The sequence below is a fragment of the Hibiscus syriacus genome, unplaced genomic scaffold, assembly GCF_006381635.1.
Source record: "Hibiscus syriacus cultivar Baekdansim isolate YM2019G1 unplaced genomic scaffold, ASM638163v2 tig00110348_pilon, whole genome shotgun sequence".
NCBI lineage: Eukaryota > Viridiplantae > Streptophyta > Magnoliopsida > Malvales > Malvaceae > Hibiscus > Hibiscus syriacus.
The window spans coordinates 1,038,609-1,058,681 of NW_024062699.1; the positions used below are offsets into that span (position 1 = coordinate 1,038,609).

At 37.1% G+C, this 20,073-nt stretch overlaps 1 protein-coding gene and 1 pseudogene across 1 annotated transcript; both read right to left on the bottom strand.

Moving 5' to 3' along the window:
• Positions 1 to 5,171: 5,171 nt before the first annotated feature.
• LOC120120897 lies at positions 5,172 to 6,164 on the bottom strand. The gene is made up of 2 exons (XM_039140405.1): positions 5,916 to 6,164; positions 5,172 to 5,840 (listed from the first exon to the last, which is right to left on the bottom strand). Exons 1-2 carry the CDS (start codon positions 6,162 to 6,164, stop codon positions 5,172 to 5,174), a joined length of 918 nt encoding a protein of 305 aa, XP_038996336.1.
• A 215-nt stretch (positions 6,165 to 6,379) lies between these two features.
• On the bottom strand, positions 6,380 to 19,829 carry LOC120120899 (annotated as a pseudogene).
• Between the last annotated feature and the right edge of the window lie 244 nt (positions 19,830 to 20,073).

Here is a 20,073-nt window from a genome sequence, read left to right on the forward strand (position 1 = left end):
TTTAAGCTTCTATACCCCCAAGGATAAAAAATCAACTCAAAAACAAAAGAAAAACCAGCTTGAAAAATAGTTTACCTTAGCATGGAGTTTCACGGGGAAGAAGAGAAGAAGATAAGAGAAAGTCTAACGTAAGGTCAAAGTACGTCTAGACACGTTTTTCTATAACACTTTGAATTTTTTATATTCAAATTTTTTTCTAATCTATAATCAAAATCATAAAAGTTCATTGAGATATTTAAAATTTAATTGTTTTATTAATTTATTTGAGATTTTCATTAAAAGTTAACATTTATAATAATATATTGTTTTGTCAATGTAGGACTAAAATGGATTAAATGAAAATTATATAGATCACAAAAAAGTGACTAAAATGAAAAGGAATTTAGGGATTAATTTGAAAAGTGATCAAAGAAATAAATTTTGCACATTAAATTTACCAAAAGTTTTGGGAATCTTATTTCTTTTATTTTTTTGGTTGAAACAGGTAAAAATGGGTTGCCTAGCTGCCTGTTCTATCAACAATTAATAACTCCTCAGCTTCCTTAGGGTAATTTTGTAGAAATATTGTGTCTTCCTAATACTTCCATATATGTTTGGCGACGAAATCCGCGACGCGATTGACCTCTCTAGGTATGTGTTTCAGATCAACCACCCAATTTCTATTTAAAAGTCTCTCAATGTGTTGCAGAATAGTTAGCTTTCTATGTTCAATCGATTTGTTCTTGATAAGGTTGACAGCTTCTTTATTATCATATTCCAAAATCACGTTCCTTTCTCCCCTCATCGGAGCAATATTTAAGCCCTTATTTATACTCCACAGTTCTACTTCCAAGATAGAACAAATCCCTATTTTTCTACCAAAACCCTATCGCCAGTTTCCATTATAATCTCTTGCAACTACCCCACACATAGCTTCTCCAGTGTTCTGTCGCTTGGTTCCATCTGTGTTTATCTTACAATAACTTATATATAGTTTCTGCCATTTGCACCGGATGATATTTCTGGTTTGGGTGCTACTAGAATTGGAATTGGTAATTTATTAGTTCTATAATTATTGGGTAAGTCTTTTAGCTTGCTGAATAATTGATTCCCTAATCATTTATGGGTTAAAGATCGCCTGGTTTCTTTTCTTCCAAATGTACAAGATTACTGAGCTGAAGAAGGTATGCCAATTCTCAACTATTGGCGAAGAGGATTGGGTTACTTCAAGGTTCTCGATGATCCACTCCTTAATATTGTTGCTCAGGTATTTATCCATATTCTGGGGATCTATCAGGTCTGCCCATATCGACAAGGTTTTAGGACAAAATCTCAACATATGGTTAATGTCTTCTGTCTCGTAATTGCACATAGGGCAGTTTTCATCCATCGTCATATTCCTGTGTGCTCTTTTCGAGTTGGTCAATATTCTATTTCTTCCAATGAGCCATAGAAAAGTTTTGATCATGGGAATGTTATTTTGTTTGGCAATGATGCACCAAATCTTCTCTTCCATAGAATTATTGATATTTGTTATCCACTTGTATGCATATTTGACTGAGAATACCCTTTTCTCCGAGGGGATCCAACCCGGAGAGTCCGCAAGGTTTTCTTCCACTGAAGGTGGTGTGGCTTTCAACTTATTAATGACTTGATCTGGAAGTAGCATTGTAAGTTTGCTCGAATCCCAGGTACCATTCTGGTTAATCATCTCCTTTACTTTAGACTTGTCATTCTCCACTTCCATTGGTTGCTTGCATAATCTAGATAGATGGCCTTTATTATCTAACCATATGTCATGCCAGAATTCAACATATTTTCCATTTCCAATATTCCAACATATATTCTGTTTAAACTTTGGCCATAATAAGCATATGTGATTCCATAAAGGCGATCATCCCATTTTTTTTAGCTCATCTGGTAGTATCTCTTTTATCTTGTATTTGTTTCTCATCACTTGCACCCATAAAATATCAACTCTATTAGTAAGTTTGTAAGCTAGTTTAAAAATGAAAACCTCATTTTGGGTCCTTAGGTTCTTTAAGCCTTATCCCCCTCCTTTGATCGGTTTACAGAGAGTATCCCAGCTCACAAGATGTATTCCCTTATGATCATTTATATTCCTCCAAATAAAATTCCTGGTTAGTCTTTCAATCTCATTGCACGTTCTTTTGGGAATTAGGATTGATTGCATGGTGTATGTAGGAATTGAATTGAGGATCGATTTGGCAAACATAATTCTTCCCGCTAGAGATAATGATTTAGATTTCCAACCTGAGAGTCTGTCTTTTACTCTTTGGATGCTGCTGCTACAATTCTTTTGTTGATCCTGTTATGCAGCAGGGGAACTCCCAAGTAATTCTCAAGATTCTCGACTTCTTTGATACCAATCATATTTGTTATAGTGTTTCTGGTATGGGCATTAACATTGTTGGAATAGTAGATGTTGGATTTTTGTAGGTCAATTTTCTGACCCGAGCTGCTACAGAATTTTTTGAGTATGCTCTGAATAATTCCAATTTGAGAGCTGTAAGCTTCCGCAAAGAGGATGAGATCATATGTAAAGAAAAGGTGAGAAATGCAGGACCATTTCTAGACAGTTTAATTTGCACCTTCCTTGTTCCACAGTTGATGCAATTTCTTGTGTTAACCTTTCCATGCAGATGATAAAAAAGGTAAGGCGAAAGATGTTATATGTTCATTATGACCAAAATAATCTTATTTGGAAGCCCCAACTTCTCGATGATATCCTTAATAAAATTCTATTCCAATCTGTCATATGTTTTTCAAGGTCAATTTTGATGGCCAACCACCCTTTTTTTCCTTCATTTTTCTTCATAGAGTGAATAACTTCTTATGCTAGGATAATGTTGCCAGTAATAACCTTGCCCGGTATAAAGCTCGTTTGGCTATTGGAGATGACTGTAGGAAGAATAGGTTTAAGGTAGTTTACAATAACTTTAGTAATAATTTTGTAGGTAACCTGAAAAAGGCTTATAGGTCTAAATTGAATAATTCTCTTAGGATTATCCACCTTGGGGATTAAGACCAGACTCGTTCTGTGTAAAGCTTACTCAATCTATCCACCAATAAGGCAATGTTTGACTAGAGAGTGAACCTTTTCCCTAACAGTGTCCCAATTATTTTGGAAGAAGTTAGCATGAAACCCATCAATTCCGGGAGCTTTGAGAGGACTCATACTGAATATAGTCTTTAATCTCATTGTTATCAAAAGGTTTGTCGAGCTAATCCCATTGATCTCAATTCAAGTTAGGAAAAGACCTATAATTATCAAGAGATTGCCTGATCAAAGGGTCACTAGTGAACAACTTCTCATAGAACTCGTTGACATGTTTTTTAACCATATCCTGATCATCGCACCAAGTATCATAGTCTATTTTAAGAGCTGTTATAAGCTTTCTTCTACCTTTAGTTATCGCACATGAGTGGAAGTATTTGGTATTTTTGTCTCTGTGATTAATCCACCGCATCTAGCCCTTTGAGCCTAAAGTAGTTCTTCGTGCCTTAAAATAATGTCAAGTTCAATTTTGAGTTTAGACTCAAGAGTCGCCAATCTAATAGAGTTGTAGATGTGTAATGCTTTATCAATTCCTTTCAGTCTAGCAACTATTCTTTTTTGTTCTTCTGATTGATGCTACAAAAAGTTTCACTATTCCAAACCTTGATGCTTTGCTTGATATGGTTGAGGCTCTTATTAGGCTATCATGTTTAACCCATTCATCTTTAAGGAAATGATCAAAGTCTAGGTGATCCATCCAAGCTGCGAGAAATCTAAAAGGTTTAGTATATAGAAGAACAGGACAATGATTAGATCCAATTCGGTCAAGATGATGCACTCTAGTATCTGGGTATAATTCTAGCCACTTCATATTCATAATGCACCTATCAAGTCGTTTCTATAGGTTACCTCGTCGCCAAGTAAAATCATCCCCTTGGTATTTAACTTCTATCAATTCATTGTTGAATATGAAATATTGGAAGTGTTTACTCCCTCCTCTATAACGATTGCTTCCACCAACTCTCTCTTCGGGTCTCAGAATGCAATTAAAATCACCTCTTAGAATCCAGGGTTCATTATTGCAAGGCTTAAGTTTATCCAGAAGATCCCATAACTTATACCGAATGTTAGGGTTGGGGCTAGCATAAACTGATGTAAAGTAGTTCCAACAGTTATTGTTAATACATTTAAAGCGTGCATGGACATATTGATTGGAAATACTTAACATCTTAACTTCTACTGAATTATCCCAAAGCACCCAGATGCCTCCACTGTGACCCTGAGCTTCAATTATGAAAGAGTTAATATAATCCATATTATTAATGATTTTATCTTCTCTTCTACCACTTGTGTGAGTTTCCATTAGAGCAATGATCTTAGGCTTGTGAATAGTCACATAGTCTTTGAAATGTCTTTTAAAAGAAGGTTTATCTACCCTTGGGTGTTCCAAAACAGAATCTTCATATTTATTGAGATAGAGGATAGATACTCTTTGACAACTCCTTTTCCTTCTATTTAACTTCTTGAATCTGGCTCTGATCAATTTACTCTACCATTTGGACTTGGTTAGTTGTAGGAGTGGTGTTTTCAGGAGGGGCCAAGTTCTCCGAATTCATGGTGTTTTCTTGGATCCATTTTGAAAGAAAATGAATGTTAGGAATGATAGGAGTTTTAGATTTTCTGACTTTAAGGCCTTTTTTGTAATGCGAGAAATTTGGTTTGGCTTCCTGTTGAAATTCCATCTGGAAGTAGGATTCCGGTTGTTATCATCTTCTTGAATGGATATAGTTGTATATGTTCCATCTCCCACAGTTAAACTATGTTCACTGATTCGAACGTCTTCCTTTTCCATGACTTGAATTTTTCCTATATTCAGTTCCTTAGTATGGTCTTTACCCACTACCATTTCTCCGTCAGTAATAGGAACATCAATTAAGATGTTATTGTCAACTTCAAGACTGATGGGAGCATCTCTCTTCTGGGTTTGGTTTGTATTTACTTCTGCCTGGGTTAATATGTCTTTGTTTCTCGTTATTTCTCTATCTCTCATTCTGTTTTTCATCTGGTTCTTTGATGTGTTTGTTTTTGTAGCAGGTATTTGTATATCAGTTTCCCTACTTAAATTTTGATATTCTTTATTTCTATCCCTAGGTTCTTCCTCCAACGGTTCTTCTTAGAGTGGAGCAAATCTAGATCCTTGTTTTGGTGTTCCTTCTAATTCTTTGTTTTTAATTTGAGTTCTTTGATATCTACTTCTTCTTCCTCTTGGTTGAACAACCATCCAAGGGCCAAAAGGGTTTTCTTTGCTATTTTTAAAATTTGATTGTTCTTCAATAACATGGCTAGTGTTAGTAATTTCCATCTGCTTTTCTTTTTGATTGGTTTGATAGGCTTCTTTTGCATGCCCATAGGTACCACATTTGAAGCAGATTTGTTGCAGACCTTCATATTCAATCTTTTGGATAAAATCGCCAATTCCCATGCATGGAGTAAGAGGCTTATTCAGATCAATTACTACTGCAATTCTAGCAAATTTTCCCCTCTCTCCAACTTTGGTATTGTAATCAATTTTGACGACTCTTCCAATCGTATTCGGAATTGTCCTAATTAGCACAGTATTGTAATACCTGTAAGGTAGATCAGGTAGGCGCAGCCAAGAATTGACTTGTGAAGGATGTTTTTCAGATGTGGTAAAGTTCCTCGACCATGGTTGAACTGTCAGGTAACTTCCATAAATCATCCAAGCACCATCAGTGAGAACTCTCGTATAATCCTCAAGATTTTCAAATTTCACTAAGTAGTAGTTGTTATCAAGATCTATCAAATTGAAATTGCCTATCGGCTTTCATAACGCATGAATCCTATTTATCAGAGCTTTATATCCTATATTCTTTCCCAGCAGTCTAGTGATAATAACTTGCTTCATGTTTCGTTCAATCAAGTCATGAATTCGCTTAGAGAAGCTTATTTTAGGATAATCTCCAGAATTGTCCATGGTGACATCTCCTTCTTGGAAAACTATTTCTTCTTCAGGCATCTTGACGGGGGGATTTTTGTTCATAGTTGATCCACCGGCAGCCATGGCAGCATATGAGATTTTCTCAGGACTCATAGGGCGTTCTTTGGTCGCAGCAACTTCATCTTGAGATTCATCTTCAGTTTGCATGTTTTCCGTTTGTTGAATTGTTTCATTATCTTCAATTGTTATTTCTCAATTCTTTACTTTCTTTGTGACTCTTTGTTCTTCTTGGACGCTATCGATGCTCATCTTGAGTATCTTGCTAAGAGATCTAGTGTCTCATCCCATTAGAAGTAACAATCTGAGACGAAATCAATCCTGAGAAAATCAAACAAAGAAGTTTGGAATCTTATTTCTTTTACAAGTTCATTTGTATCCCCAAGTAAGGCACCGACGAGAATATAGATATTCCAATAACAACAAAAAGAACTAATTTACGAGACTGACTGAGAATTAATGGTCATGACATCATTCTACTCCAAATTCATTGGAATTCAATCCTGTTATGTATGGCTCATAAAAAGTCTCGTTGTGGGGTTACGAATTATGTGGGTTGGGGGTGTGGGGGCGCAGCCCCCCGCGGTACGGTACAGGGTTGATTTTGTAATTATGTACCAGGGTTTTCTATTATAAATAGAGATGTAACCTAGACCTAAAAAGATCATTGAATAAAACTTCTAGCGCCGCCTAGGCACCGAGGACGTAAGCACATTGCCGAACCTCGTAAAATTCTCGTGTTCTTTCGTTTTCTTTACCCGTTTTCGTCAACAATTGGTATCAGATGTCAGGAGCAAAATTCGAAGTCGCGAAATTCGATGGTCAGGGTAACTTCGGATTATGGCAAACGAGGGTGAAGGATCTATTGGCGCAGCAAGGGATCTTGAAGGCTTTGCGACCTACAAAGCCGGCGTCGATGGATGAGGAAGATTGGGAAGAATTACAGCAGCGAGCGGCAGGAACCATACGATTATGCTTGGCGGACGAGGTCATGTATCACGTCATGCATCTATCGTCTCCAGACGAAATTTGGAGGAAGTTGGAAAGTCAGTTTATGTCCAAATCCTTAACGACAAAACTGTATCTGAAGCAGCGGCTGTATGGGCTGAAGATGCAGGACGATCACGATTTGGCGCAACACGTGAATGTCTTCAATCAAATCGTTTCTGATCTGGCTCGGCTTGATGTGAAAATTGAGGATGAAGATAGAGCGATGATTCTGTTGTGTTCGTTGCCTTCCTCTTACGAACACATGGTGACTACTCTTACATATGGGAAAGAGACTATCAACGTTGAGGAGATTACTGCAGCCTTGTTGGCTCACAACCAGCGGAAGCAGAATGCAGGGGAAAGCTCTCAAGCCGATAGCTTATATGTCAAGGGTAATCGAGATCGTGGACGGAAGCCAGAGAAGGCAGGGTCCGGGAAGCGGAATTCCAGATCCAAATCCAGGGATAAGAAGACGATTCACTGTTACAAGTGCAAGGAGGCGGGACATATGAAGCGAGACTGTCCGAAGTTGAAAAAGCAGACCGATGAGAAGCGTGATGGCTCATCCAAGTCTGTGATGGTTTATTTGGGTGATGATCGATGTTGCAATATTGTTGGTATTGGTGATGTCAGAATTAAGATGCACGATGGCTCCGTTCGGACGTTGAGTGGTGTTCGACATATCCCAGACTTGAAGAAGAATTTGATTTCCTTGGGCACTTTGCACAAGAATGGTTTTATCCCTAAGGCTGACGAGGATAGGGAAACCATTCGGATTGTTAAAGGAGCATTGACTGTGATGAAAGGCAAGATGACTGCAGGGAATATCTACAGATTGTTAGGGAGTACCGTTGCAGGTGGAGTTCACTCTGTTGAGTCCTGTGATGATACGACAAAATTGTGGCATATGCGTCTTGCTCATCTTAGTGAACGTGGTATGGCAGAATTACACAAGAGAAACTTGTTGCATGGTGTCAAAAGCTGTAAGCTCGACTTTTGCAAGTATTGTGTTCTTGGTAAACAGACTAAAGTCCGTTTCAAGACTGCGAAGCACACAACTCAAGGGATTCTTGATTATGTGCATTCTGATGTATGGGGGCCTTCCACGACATCGTCTTTGGGTGGATCTAGGTACTATGTTACTTTTATTGATGATTTTTCACGGAAAGTTTGGGTGTATTTTTTGAAACAGAAATCTGAAGTTTTTGAGAAGTTCAAGCTGTGGAAAACTGAGGTAGAAAACCAAACAGGACGAAAAATCAAGTGTTTGCGGTCTGACAATGGTACGGAGTACACAGATTCACAGTTCCTACAATTCTGTAAGGAACATGGGATTCAGAGGCATTTTACAGTGCGCAAGACACCACAACAGAATGGTGTTGCGGAACGAATGAACAGGTCGTTGAATGAAAGAGCCAGATGTTTGCGGTTGAATGTGGGGCTTCCCAAACACTTCTGGGCTGAGGCTGTTAACATGGCATGTTACCTTATCAACAGATCGCCAAGGGCATCGCTGGCTGGGAAAGTTGCAGAAGAGGTATGGACTGGTCATGATGTTAGTTTTGATAACTTACGGATTTTTGGTTGTCCTGCTTATGTGCATGTACCTGCTGATGAGAGATCCAAACTTGATGCAAAATCGAAGGAGTGCATTTTTCTGGGTTACAAGAAAGGTGTCAAAGGATTCAAGTTCTGGGATCCAGTTGCGAAGAAAGTTGTGATTAGTAGAGATGTCGTTTTTGATGAACAGTCTATGTTGCAGCAGAAGCAAGACACGACAGTGGTAGATTTCGAGCAGTTTCCAGTTGAGAAACCAGAAACTTCTCAACCGACTTCTGGTGGTTCCACTACGGATGATTTGCAGGATTATAGTCTCGCCAGAGACAGGGTGAGACGGACGAATATAAAGCCTCCGAACAGATTGGGTTTTGAAGACTTGGTATCTTTTGCACTTACTGTTAGCAGTGATGATCCAGTTACTTTTCATGATGCTGTTACTAGTCAGGAAAACGACAAGTGGATGGCAGCCATGGTTGAGGAGATGGAGTCTTTGAATCACAATCGCACATGGGAGTTAGTTCCCCTTCCTGAGGGTAAGAAGTCGATTGGTTGCAAATGGGTGTATAAGAAGAAACCAGCAGTAACAGAAAAAGAGGGGGAGAAGTTCAAGGCTCGTTTGGTAGCGAAGGGTTTTTCACAGCAGAAAGGAGTTGATTATGATGAAATCTTTTCTCCTGTGGTCAGGCACACTTCAATCCGAGCAGTACTTGCATTGGTGGCTAGTTGGGATTTGCATTTAGAGCAGATGGATGTTAAAACTGCTTTTTTGCATGGTGATTTAGAGGAGCAGATCTACATGCGGCAACCTGAAGGTTTCACTCAACCTGGAAATGAGCATTTAGTTTGCAGATTGAAGAAATCTTTGTACGGGTTGAAACAGTCTCCGAGACAGTGGTATAAACGGTTTGACTCCTATATGATCAAGATTGGCTACAACCGATGTGAGTATGATTGTTGTGTCTATGTTAAGAGCCTTGATGATGGTTCTTTTATTTTTCTATTACTGTATGTTGATGATATGTTGATTGCTGCGAAGAACATGGATGATGTTATCGGTTTGAAAACTTTATTGAGTCAGGAATTTGATATGAAAGATTTAGGTGCTGCAAAGAAAATTCTTGGAATGGAAATTTGCAGGGACAGAGACTCAAGGAAATTGCGGCTATCTCAACGGGGTTATGTTGAGAAAATGCTAGAAAGGTTTGCGATGAGCAGCGCGAAACCAGTTAGCACTCCATTGGCGAATCACTTTAAGCTCTCATCAGAACAGTGCCCTAAGACAGATAAGGAAGCTGAAAATATGGCAAAGGTTCCGTATTCTAATGCTGTTGGCTGCTTGATGTATGCGATGGTATGTACTCGTCCTGATTTAGCTCATGCTGTTAGTCAAGTTTGTAAGTACATGTCTAAACCTGGTAAGCAACATTGGGATGCAGTCAAGTGGATCTTTCGGTACTTAAAGGGTACTGTGGGACATGGAATTGTTTTTGTGAGTCAGCGGGATAATCCTTTGGTTGTAGGATATGTGGATTCAGATTATGCAGGTGACTTGGATAATAGAAGATCTACGACAGGGTATGTGTTTACTCTTGGTGGAGGGCCTATTTGCTGGAAGTCTACTGTTCAATCTGTCGTGGCACTATCTACAACTGAAGCTGAATACATGGCAGCGGCTGAAGCTGCAAAAGAAGCTTTATGGCTTACTGGTTTAGTGAAGGAGTTGGGTGTTCAACAAGGTGGAGTTCAGTTGCTTTGTGATAATCAAAGTGCTATTCACTTGGCTAAGAATCAGGTGTATCGTGCTAGAACTAAACATATTGATGTAAGGTTCCACAAGATCAGAGAGTTGGTTGCATCTGGAGAGGTTTTGTTTCAGAAGGTACATACTGATGAGAATGCCGCTGATATGTTCACCAAGCCAGTTACGACAGACAAGTTCAAGCATTGCTTGGACTTGTTGAATGTTTCGAGTTGTTAAAGAAGCAAGGTAACCCAACCCACATTGAAGTTTCCAAGGGGCAGGATATTCACCAAGGTGGAGATTTGTTATGTATGGCTCATAAAAAGTCTCGTTGTGGGGTTACGAATTATGTGGGTTGGGGGTGTGGGGGCGCAGCCCCCGTGGTACGGTACAGGGTTGATTTTGTAATTATGTACCAGGGTTTTCTATTATAAATAGAGATGTAACCTAGACCTAAAAAGATCATTGAATAAAACTTCTAGCGCCGCCTAGGCACCGAGGACGTAAGCACATTGCCGAACCTCGTAAAATTCTCGTGTTCTTTCGTTTTCTTTACCCGTTTTCGTCAACAAATCCCATAACTTCAATAGGATGCTCTTCCCACCTCCATCGATGCTGTCTCCAAAAATGGGGAGCTGACAGTTCAACTTGATCAAACAAACCAAGCTGCTCAATCAGTTTCTTGAGCAGTTGACCAACTACGTACGAGATGCCAGACACCGTAATCCCCAGGCCGATGTAATATGACAAAGATCGGAAGTAAGTTCGATGTGGTCTTTGAACATGGCCTTTACCGAGTGCCAGCAAAAAGATGCATATTAGAGAAGCGCCAGCAACTGCTGCGAGCTTGAGGTCTTTATCATCACTCTTACGAAACGAGAAGCCATAGACAACAGGAGGAGCCATGCCAAAAATGAGGAATGATAAAATAATCACAATCACATGCATTATGAAATCCTGTCTCCGTCCCAAAAGCACTCGATACCGGTCTTCCTCAATGCCAGGGTCATTTTTCAGTTCTTTAAGCTGAAAGTTTAATGTTAAGTATGGTGAAAGGAATGAGGTAGACTACAAGGAAATTTTCATTTTAAAATTTTAAATTACTTGGATGGAAATAACTCACATTATGAAGAATGATTATAAGTCCTCCAATCAGATTTGCCACTCCCAAAGCCAAAACATTCACTGTAATATCAAAACAAAAACTTGGCGTAATGCATATGTTGCATGCAAGGAAGCAGATTCATTATAAAGTTTCAAGTTGTTCTTTCCATTGGTAAATACATCAACTGGAAGTGATACATATATATGCATATATTTGATATTTAAGGGACGGAAAAATATGCACCTACTGAAACCATTTGATGTAATCTAGAGAAGGGGGAAAGAGAGAAAACTTACATGTATTGGCACCCGCACCAGCTGCAGAAGATACAACCCCTAAACTTGTGATTGATTCGATTAATCCGCCGTAGACAATGCTTTCCAGAATTTCCCAGTCATGAATTTCACCAGCATCTGATCCTCTGCGTTCAGCTTCTGTTATTCTCTGAGAGAAAGGTGTCACATCCGTCCCCGACTGTAATATTGGATCAAGGAGCCCGGTTTCAATATCCATTATCTCATTATTACCTGCATCATAGTGCAATGGAAGACAATGCAGAAAAGTCTGGATTTCAACGGATCTAACGTTTGACAAATTGCATTACAACAGCAATCAAGTATACGAGACAATACATGTGGGAAAGAAGTATTTTTTTCATTTTCAAAGAGCACATTCCATTAAGTGAATAACACCGTCAAATGCATCGGAGCTTTTGATAAGTATCTAATAATAGATGTCACTTCTGCATAAAGCAAATTTGAAAAGGATGCTTAGCAGTAAAATAATCTTATAGAAACGCTGCAATACAAATATGCACATACCAGCGTTTCTCTGGAACATATCAATATCTGGCTTCTGCTCAGAAGGGTCAGCTTTCAGCTTGTCAAGTAGGGAGCTGTTTGTTGAAGAAATAATATTACTTATTCCAGGTTCTTTGGTTTTTATAGCTGCGCCATCAATATATCCCTTGTTGATAAGTGAGGGAGGTGGCGCTGCAGCACTTTGTACTGATATTGCATGACCAGCTTGAACCGGGGAAGATTCCAATATTCCATGTCAGACACACATAGAGTGCTATTAGTAAGAATAATATGATGGTGACTACCAAGATAGTAAAGGGATTATAATTCGGGATTAATCAATGAGAACTTTCCTTTGAAACAAAGTTTTTACAGTCTAACAGAGACAGCTATTAAGGTAAAGCACATAAAATACTTGAAAGGACCTACTTCAACTAGTTTAAAAGGCTTTATGGAGACAATTAGAACAGAGAGGAAAACACTAAAACAGAAGTTCCTGGGCAACCCGAAATCTCCTAAGCAACAACGAACTCCATACAAAGAGAAAAAGGTAAGCAACAACATACAAAGACAATAATAGGCAAATAGCCATAACAGAATTTCATCTTTTATTGAATGAAAACTTAGCCATACCTTTCTCAGCTGTTTCTTTGCCCTTATGAGAAGCGAAAATAGAAAAAACCCAACTTGTTCTATCTGTAGTTATCTTTTGAGGACTTCGCGTGCTGTTGTTTTGATTTATGGCCTGAGGACTTTGTTCATTTTCATTCCAGCTTATAGGTTGAGCTTTTTGTGCATCTTCATTATGATTTATATGTTGAGGACTGCTCATGTTTGTATCACGGCTTATCTGTTGAGGACTTTGTGTATCTTCATTCCAGTTTATCTCTTGAGGTTTGTGTGCATCTTCAATATGGTTCATATGTTGAGGACTACTGATGTCCACATTGTGGCTTCCCTTTTGAGGACTTTGTGTGTCTTCATTGTGGCTTACCAGTTGAGGAGTTTCTGTGTTTCCATTCTGGATTATAACTTGAGGGCTTTGTATTTTCCCCTCCGGGCTTATCACTTGAGGACTTTGTGTGTTTTCACTCAGGTTTGTTCCTTGGCCACTTCCAGTGTATTCCCTCTGTTTTATCTCTTGCATACTTCGTGCCTGTTCAGTCTGTCTCTTCCGTCTGAAGAACTGAAAGATCTTGAAACAACCATTCCCTTCAATATTTAAAGGATGACATGAGGTTCCATGGCCATACAAAAATTGCATGGATCAAAATGGACATTGCATGCATGCATATGAGGTTAGTACTGTATGCATAGAGTTGTTTCTGCTGTAATGATCAGTCAGATAATTAGATTATTATGCGACAAGTAACGAAATACCTATAGGAATGAAAAGGCTGAAGCATGATAAGCAGCTGAATGCTTCTTTTTCCTGCTTTTGTTCTTGTTCACTACTATCTTTTTGCTCATCCGGTGTTGCAGCTACATTAGCATCTGAATGTTTTTCAGGTGTGTCATCACTTCCACCAAAACCAGCAGAATTAGGAACAGGATCCAGCTTGCTGCCACGCTTCGATTTGTGGCGTATTGAAACTTTTGGCCTTCTTCTAGTAAGGATAACCCTTTTTGTGATGCAGGAATTGCAATTTGGACAATACAAATCATGTGTATTTTGTTTATCTAAAACCCTTTCAACATCGAATTCCATCAAATCCTCTTCGATTTCTTCGATTAAGTCGACATTGGCCTCTACTTTGGTTTCATTCTCAAAACGCTTGGAACTTCCATTTGCTTCATGTAAATGTTCAGCTGGTGATGCACTCAAACAAAATCTTTCTTGTCCTCAGAAATTTTCTCTGTTTGATGATTGATTTCGGTGCTCGGGATTTTTACAGTCTCAGATTGCATTCCATTAGTTTCATTGATGGATTCAGTGCCTGCACCCATGAAGCAAAACACTTTGTTACGCAACTGTGGTCTAATCATTTTATCTGTGTAAAACATTTCAATTTGAACAAAGATGTCTACAATTTTTATGCCATGATTTAGTTAAATGTCTACAATTTTTATGCCATGATTTAGTTAAATATCTGAGACTTGTAACTAATAAATGGAATATTAGAACATAAACCAAAAATCGCATTTTTATAGATAAACTCAAATTCAGGTCAAACTCTAACATTTAACCATAGTTTAACATACAAACATCTTAATTAAAAATTAATATTATTTAATTATGCAAATGTTCAATGATCCTGGGAACTAGTTCGTTACTTCTCTGCAAGGTAACTATATAATATATTGGAAATGGAACTTCAATGGGGAATGGTGAATAAATGTAAAGGTTGAGCGTCAGTGTCAGTCACATGCAGAAGGAGCAAAAGAAACGAAAACTTGATGGTCCTCAACTTTTATCACGTTGCCAATAATGGCAAGGCAAGGCAGCCTTGTTTTTGGTATAAACGGAGCAGTGTGAAAAAAAGATTAACATTGACGAAGGTAAAAACTAAAAGAGATTCACTGGGATCACATAGTGAGAATGGTTATGAGAAAATTGGGTACCTTGGACCTTGTCAAAATAAACGTTGTTTCCACCGCCTTCCCTATTCTCACCGCCCACCGCTTCGTTTGGTTGACCGCCATACGCAGTTACTGGTGCATCTTATTTCTCTTCCACCTGTTGGTCGAGAATTTCAGGTATAGTTCCATGGGTAGGGACAGGCTCACCTCCTGCAGTAGTAGCAGTAGCTCCGACTACATTGGGTGGATGCCTTGAGCTGGAATGCCTTGCTAAAAGGTCCACGCCCACCTCTTCCTCTTCCTCTTCCTCTTCCTCTTCCTCTTCCTCTTCCTCTTCCTCTTCCTCTTCCTCTTCCTCTTCCTCTTCTTCTTCCTCTTCCTCTTTCTCTTTCTCTGGGTTTAGCCAAAATGTTTTGTTGGGGTCAAGTTGTTGGTCCATGTCCATGTTTCACTTCCAAGTCTTCTTGAGCCACTTGTATTAGGCAAAAATATACTAATGTTTACTACCTATATAGCAGAAAGAAAAAGAAGGCCTGATATTCAATCGTATATGGTAATGCAGTATACTTAATAAATGAGAATTAATGAGAGATTAAAAAGTTTGGTACTTCTATAATGATGCACCAAGATGACCTTTAGAAAAGTCGAGGGAATATTTATTATTTTTCACCTACAACTTTCACAATACCATTTACTCACAAGTGTAGTTAGCGACGAATCGATTGAAATTTGGTGGAGGTAATTATCTTTTAAAATTTTTAAATTTATTTTAATTAAAATATATTTTCATCTTCTAAAATTTATAAATTTATCTTTAAAATTTTATAAAAATTATTTTTCTAATATAAAATCATGCTACCGTAATCGATCCGGATCTTTTAAAACTCTATCCAGTCCGGTCTCTCACACTGCATATTGCCCTGTTCTATCTTTGCGTTCGTTATGATTAAAAGTTGTCATCTTTTCATAGTAATAAACATATAGAAACTGGGGCAAAAATAAAAGTTCAGAAAATTTAAGATATTAGATTAAAATACGATCATCCTTGTCAGCTTTTCTTTTTTCTTTTGGTAAACATTCTTCTGAGCTTTTTATGCATTATAATTTGTCAATTGAAATGTAAAAATAAATTAATTACTTAATATTTAATAATAATTGGTTTTGATTATAATTATAAATTGTAAACATAGGAACAACTACTGATAATGTAGCGTTCATAAGTCTAGGGGGTAGTGTTATTGACTTGGTTTTTTAATATTATTATAGATATAGATAGTGTTTTTAATTCGATGCGTTGAATATAATAACATGATTAATGTATCATATGTTATAAATGGTGAATAGAGTTCTCTGACATTTAATCTCTCACTATATAATAAATATCGGAGAAAGAGAGGGTCGGTGGGAAAAAGGAGTCATTTGATATGTTATTGCCACTTTGGATCTATAGAAAATTAATTTACCAACGGTGATTGGTTCAAGTGGTAAGTAGTTTAATAGTTTTTAAGCAAGATTTCAGGTTCGAGTCTTTGTATATGTAGAAAATTCCTGTTGAGAAACTTATCCACCAAAGTGAGGTGTACGATCCGGATCGATCCAAGATTAATCAGAGCGAAGCTTTGGAGTTGGAGGGTAACAAAAAAAACGAGTTCATTTTCTTGAGCGGGGAGAGATGAAAAAACAATTATTAATTAAAAAATAAGTGTCAAAATTATATCACTTTTCTCAAATAGGTGTCTAAAGTTTTTTTATTCATCCGAGTGTCTAATGTTACAAAACATTACCACTTTAAATGCTCGGGTCGTAAAGACCGTTAATTTTTTCCGTTAAGTGACACGTGTCACATTATGATAATTTTAAAAATTTTAGTTTTAAAAAAATTAAAAATCATAATGTGACACAAAAAATATCAAAAATAAAAAATCTTTAAAAAGCCACAAAACTCTGAAAACATTTATTCCATCCCTAACCCAAAGTCTATTGGTCGTTACCATTGCGGCGAACACCCACCCACTGTCGACAGAATTATTGGGATATTAGGCTCTATGAATACCGAAAATATAGTTTAGAGGGGTGAATTGACTTTTCAAAAAAATTTAAATTGAGGAGAAAATATAAGGAAATTAGACATAAAGATTTATAGTGGTTCAACTTCCTTAATGAAGTTTACATTCACTACCTTAGCTCCATACTAAAGATTTATAACAAATTCAGTAATGTCTTCTTTCTTTTTCTATGCTTAAGAGTAACCTTTACAAATTCTCTATCTTTTTAATGACTAAGATAGAATCATTCCCCTTTTACAAATGATAAAATTGTGTAAACAATAAAACCTCTAAAAGGTAGATGTTTACAATTTAAGCTCACAAAAACACTATGTACAAGAGAAAATGAAAAATAAGATTGAAAGAGTTTTTCTCTTGATGTAGATTGCTTGGATAGGTGTTGTAACCTTCTTCAAGTGTCGTCAACTTATTTTTATATGTTGAAATGAGTTTGTGGTCATTAGGGACTTAATTGCTGCAAAATGAAACTGACCAGAACATGGAGTATCTATACTCGGGCTAGGAGTATCGGTATTGCCCTGATAACTTTTAAATAAAATAGTTGTTAATGATCGTTAGGCTAAGATAGTATCGATACAAGGGGTATTGATACTCCTTTAAGTATCATACCAATTTTACCTACTTGAACCTGAACACATTTGAAAACAACAGGCACTATCGGTACTGCCAGATGAGTATCGATACTGTAAGAATAATATTGTTATTATTCATGTTGTATCAATATCGTAAGAACAATATTGGTACTGCTTGCCCATAAACCTATTTTTATGTTCAAAATTATTATTTATGGATCTTTGAATTATTTTTGAAAACTTTGAATAAATTCAATTAAGTCCAAAAACATTTTACCCTTAAAATTGTTATATCAAAATCAACAAGAATCCATTATCGATCAACATATCTCCCACCAGTGCGAGACTATTAGCAATTGAGAAGAGAGAATTGAATGATTTCCAACTATATTGTTAAGGCTAGTATAACTTAATGCATTGCTAGCATAACTACATGGATTATTCTTGCATCTTTCTATAATTCTTTAAATATGTGGTCTTTCTTAATGAATAAAATAATCCTTTCTATAAGGTTATACAAATCAGAAAACCATATCATTCAACATGGTATCGTTAGCCTTAAGATCTTTTGGGTTTTAACTATGTGCTTTCGTCCCATGACGGATCCAGATGGTTTTTCTGCTGTTCTACAGAGTCTTCACCAACAAGAGGTTAAGTGTTGTCTAGGATGATAGCAACTTCCTTTCATGAAAGCAATATATTCTTTTAGTCGTTTGGAGCCATCATCTTGAGAAGCTTCTTACCAGAGCAATTGATTCCCCATCTCTAACAGTGACTCTTGATGATGGTACGGTTGCTGAAAATGAGGGATATGAGTTGTTTGTTCCCAAGACAACGCATTTGCATCTTGTCTTTTATCCACTATGAGTCCAACTATTCTTCCTCATCTGGTTGAGCCTGATATGGTTGCTCAATTTTGGTCCATCATCACCAATTTTTTTACGAGTAAATCTTTGACAATGATGATGAATCTTCGTTATCATTTGAACATCATTCGTAAGGGGGAGTTAAGTATGCCTACATTCATCTCTCAGGTCAAGAAAATATGTGATGCTCTTACTACATATGAGAGGTTGATGTTTGAGATCAAGTAAGTGGCGACGATCTTAAATAGATTTTCGTATGAATATTGACCTTTCATCACGGTAATCAATGCAAGTAGGGAGCCCTTTACATTAGAGGGGGTTATCTCTGTGCTTACTGATGCAGAAGTTCAGTAAAAAGCCTTTGAGGAAGCTGATAGTCTATTAGTTAGTGTCAGTCTTGCTCATTTTAAGGTGTTTGATACTATGAAGCCAACATCGGTTCAATCATCTGGGCAACAGTTTGGTTCATCTATACTGTTAGGACCGTCGGCGCACCCCATGGTGTAGCGGAAACAAAACTCGACGGTCTCACCAGCGATCCAAGTACGAAAAACTGAAATCGGGAGGAAGAGATGTGAATACTTACAGCGGGTTCCTTGAAAAACAACAAGGAAAGCAGTGAATTCTGGTGGTGTAGATCGGTTCGAATCGTAAGCCTCAACGAAATCACATCTCGGCCTCTACTCAGTTCACCCGATTGAGAGCAATTTTGTTTTCCCCCAAAACAATTTTGAGAGAAAGTGGCTGAAGGTTTTGTGTGTGTTCTCCCCAAAATGGCTGCTAGACCTAACACACCCTTTTATAGCCAAGTTACCCTAGTCATATTAGGGTTTTTATTAGTTCAAATTAATTAAATCTATATTTAATTAATTAGAATTTAATAATCCTTTTATATCCGAGTTATCCTAATCATATCAGGGATTTTATTATTTCAAATTAATTAAATCTATATTTAATTAATTGAAATTAAATATTCGAGATTATTAAAATATATATACTTAATAACTCTAGATATATTTTAGTAACCTACAACAAATTGTACATTTTTGCTCGTTTCAATCTTAGGGTGTGACCCTGTAGGTTCTTGTAACATTAGAAGTAATTATTAGAACAATTCTAATATTACATACAATGAGTGACATCTAGCAATATATCATTGTCACCTAAATTACAAGAAAATATGATTCGATATATCATCTTAGTGATTAACTCTTTTATGTATTATATCCTTATGTCCTTTATATCTAGAATAGGCACAAGTCTTGGAATAGTCACACTTGTATAGCCCATCTATTGTTTCTTGATTTCTAGAGTAGACTTTAATTAACGAATAGTTTATGATATCTCATATCAACTTATTCGAGCATGGCCATGCGTTTCTAGTCTTACTCAATCAAGTGGCCTATGATATATTTCTTATTATGTAGGAAGGACATATTCTATCTTAATCATACACACCCACTACATATATTGAGATATATTCAATAACAGTCTTTATAGAGCAACTAGTTACGGAGCTTGTTTAGCTGCATCAAAACATACAACAATATATGTTGGGATAGTATTGATCTCAAGTATGAGGATTATACATATAGCCATCACTATGAGTAATGTTATGACTATCACATAATAATCCAAGACGTATGCTCATGGTGGGTCAATCCAATATATTGTTCTCTAACAATATAATCATGTATTAATTCTGACATCTCTATGTCAATGACAACTCGTTGTCATCAATCAATAACATGTTAGTCTTGAGCGTATTATTATTGTCCATGCCCATAATAATACTTGACTAGGGATCTTTTAATAATAACAATTATGTCATTATATGGC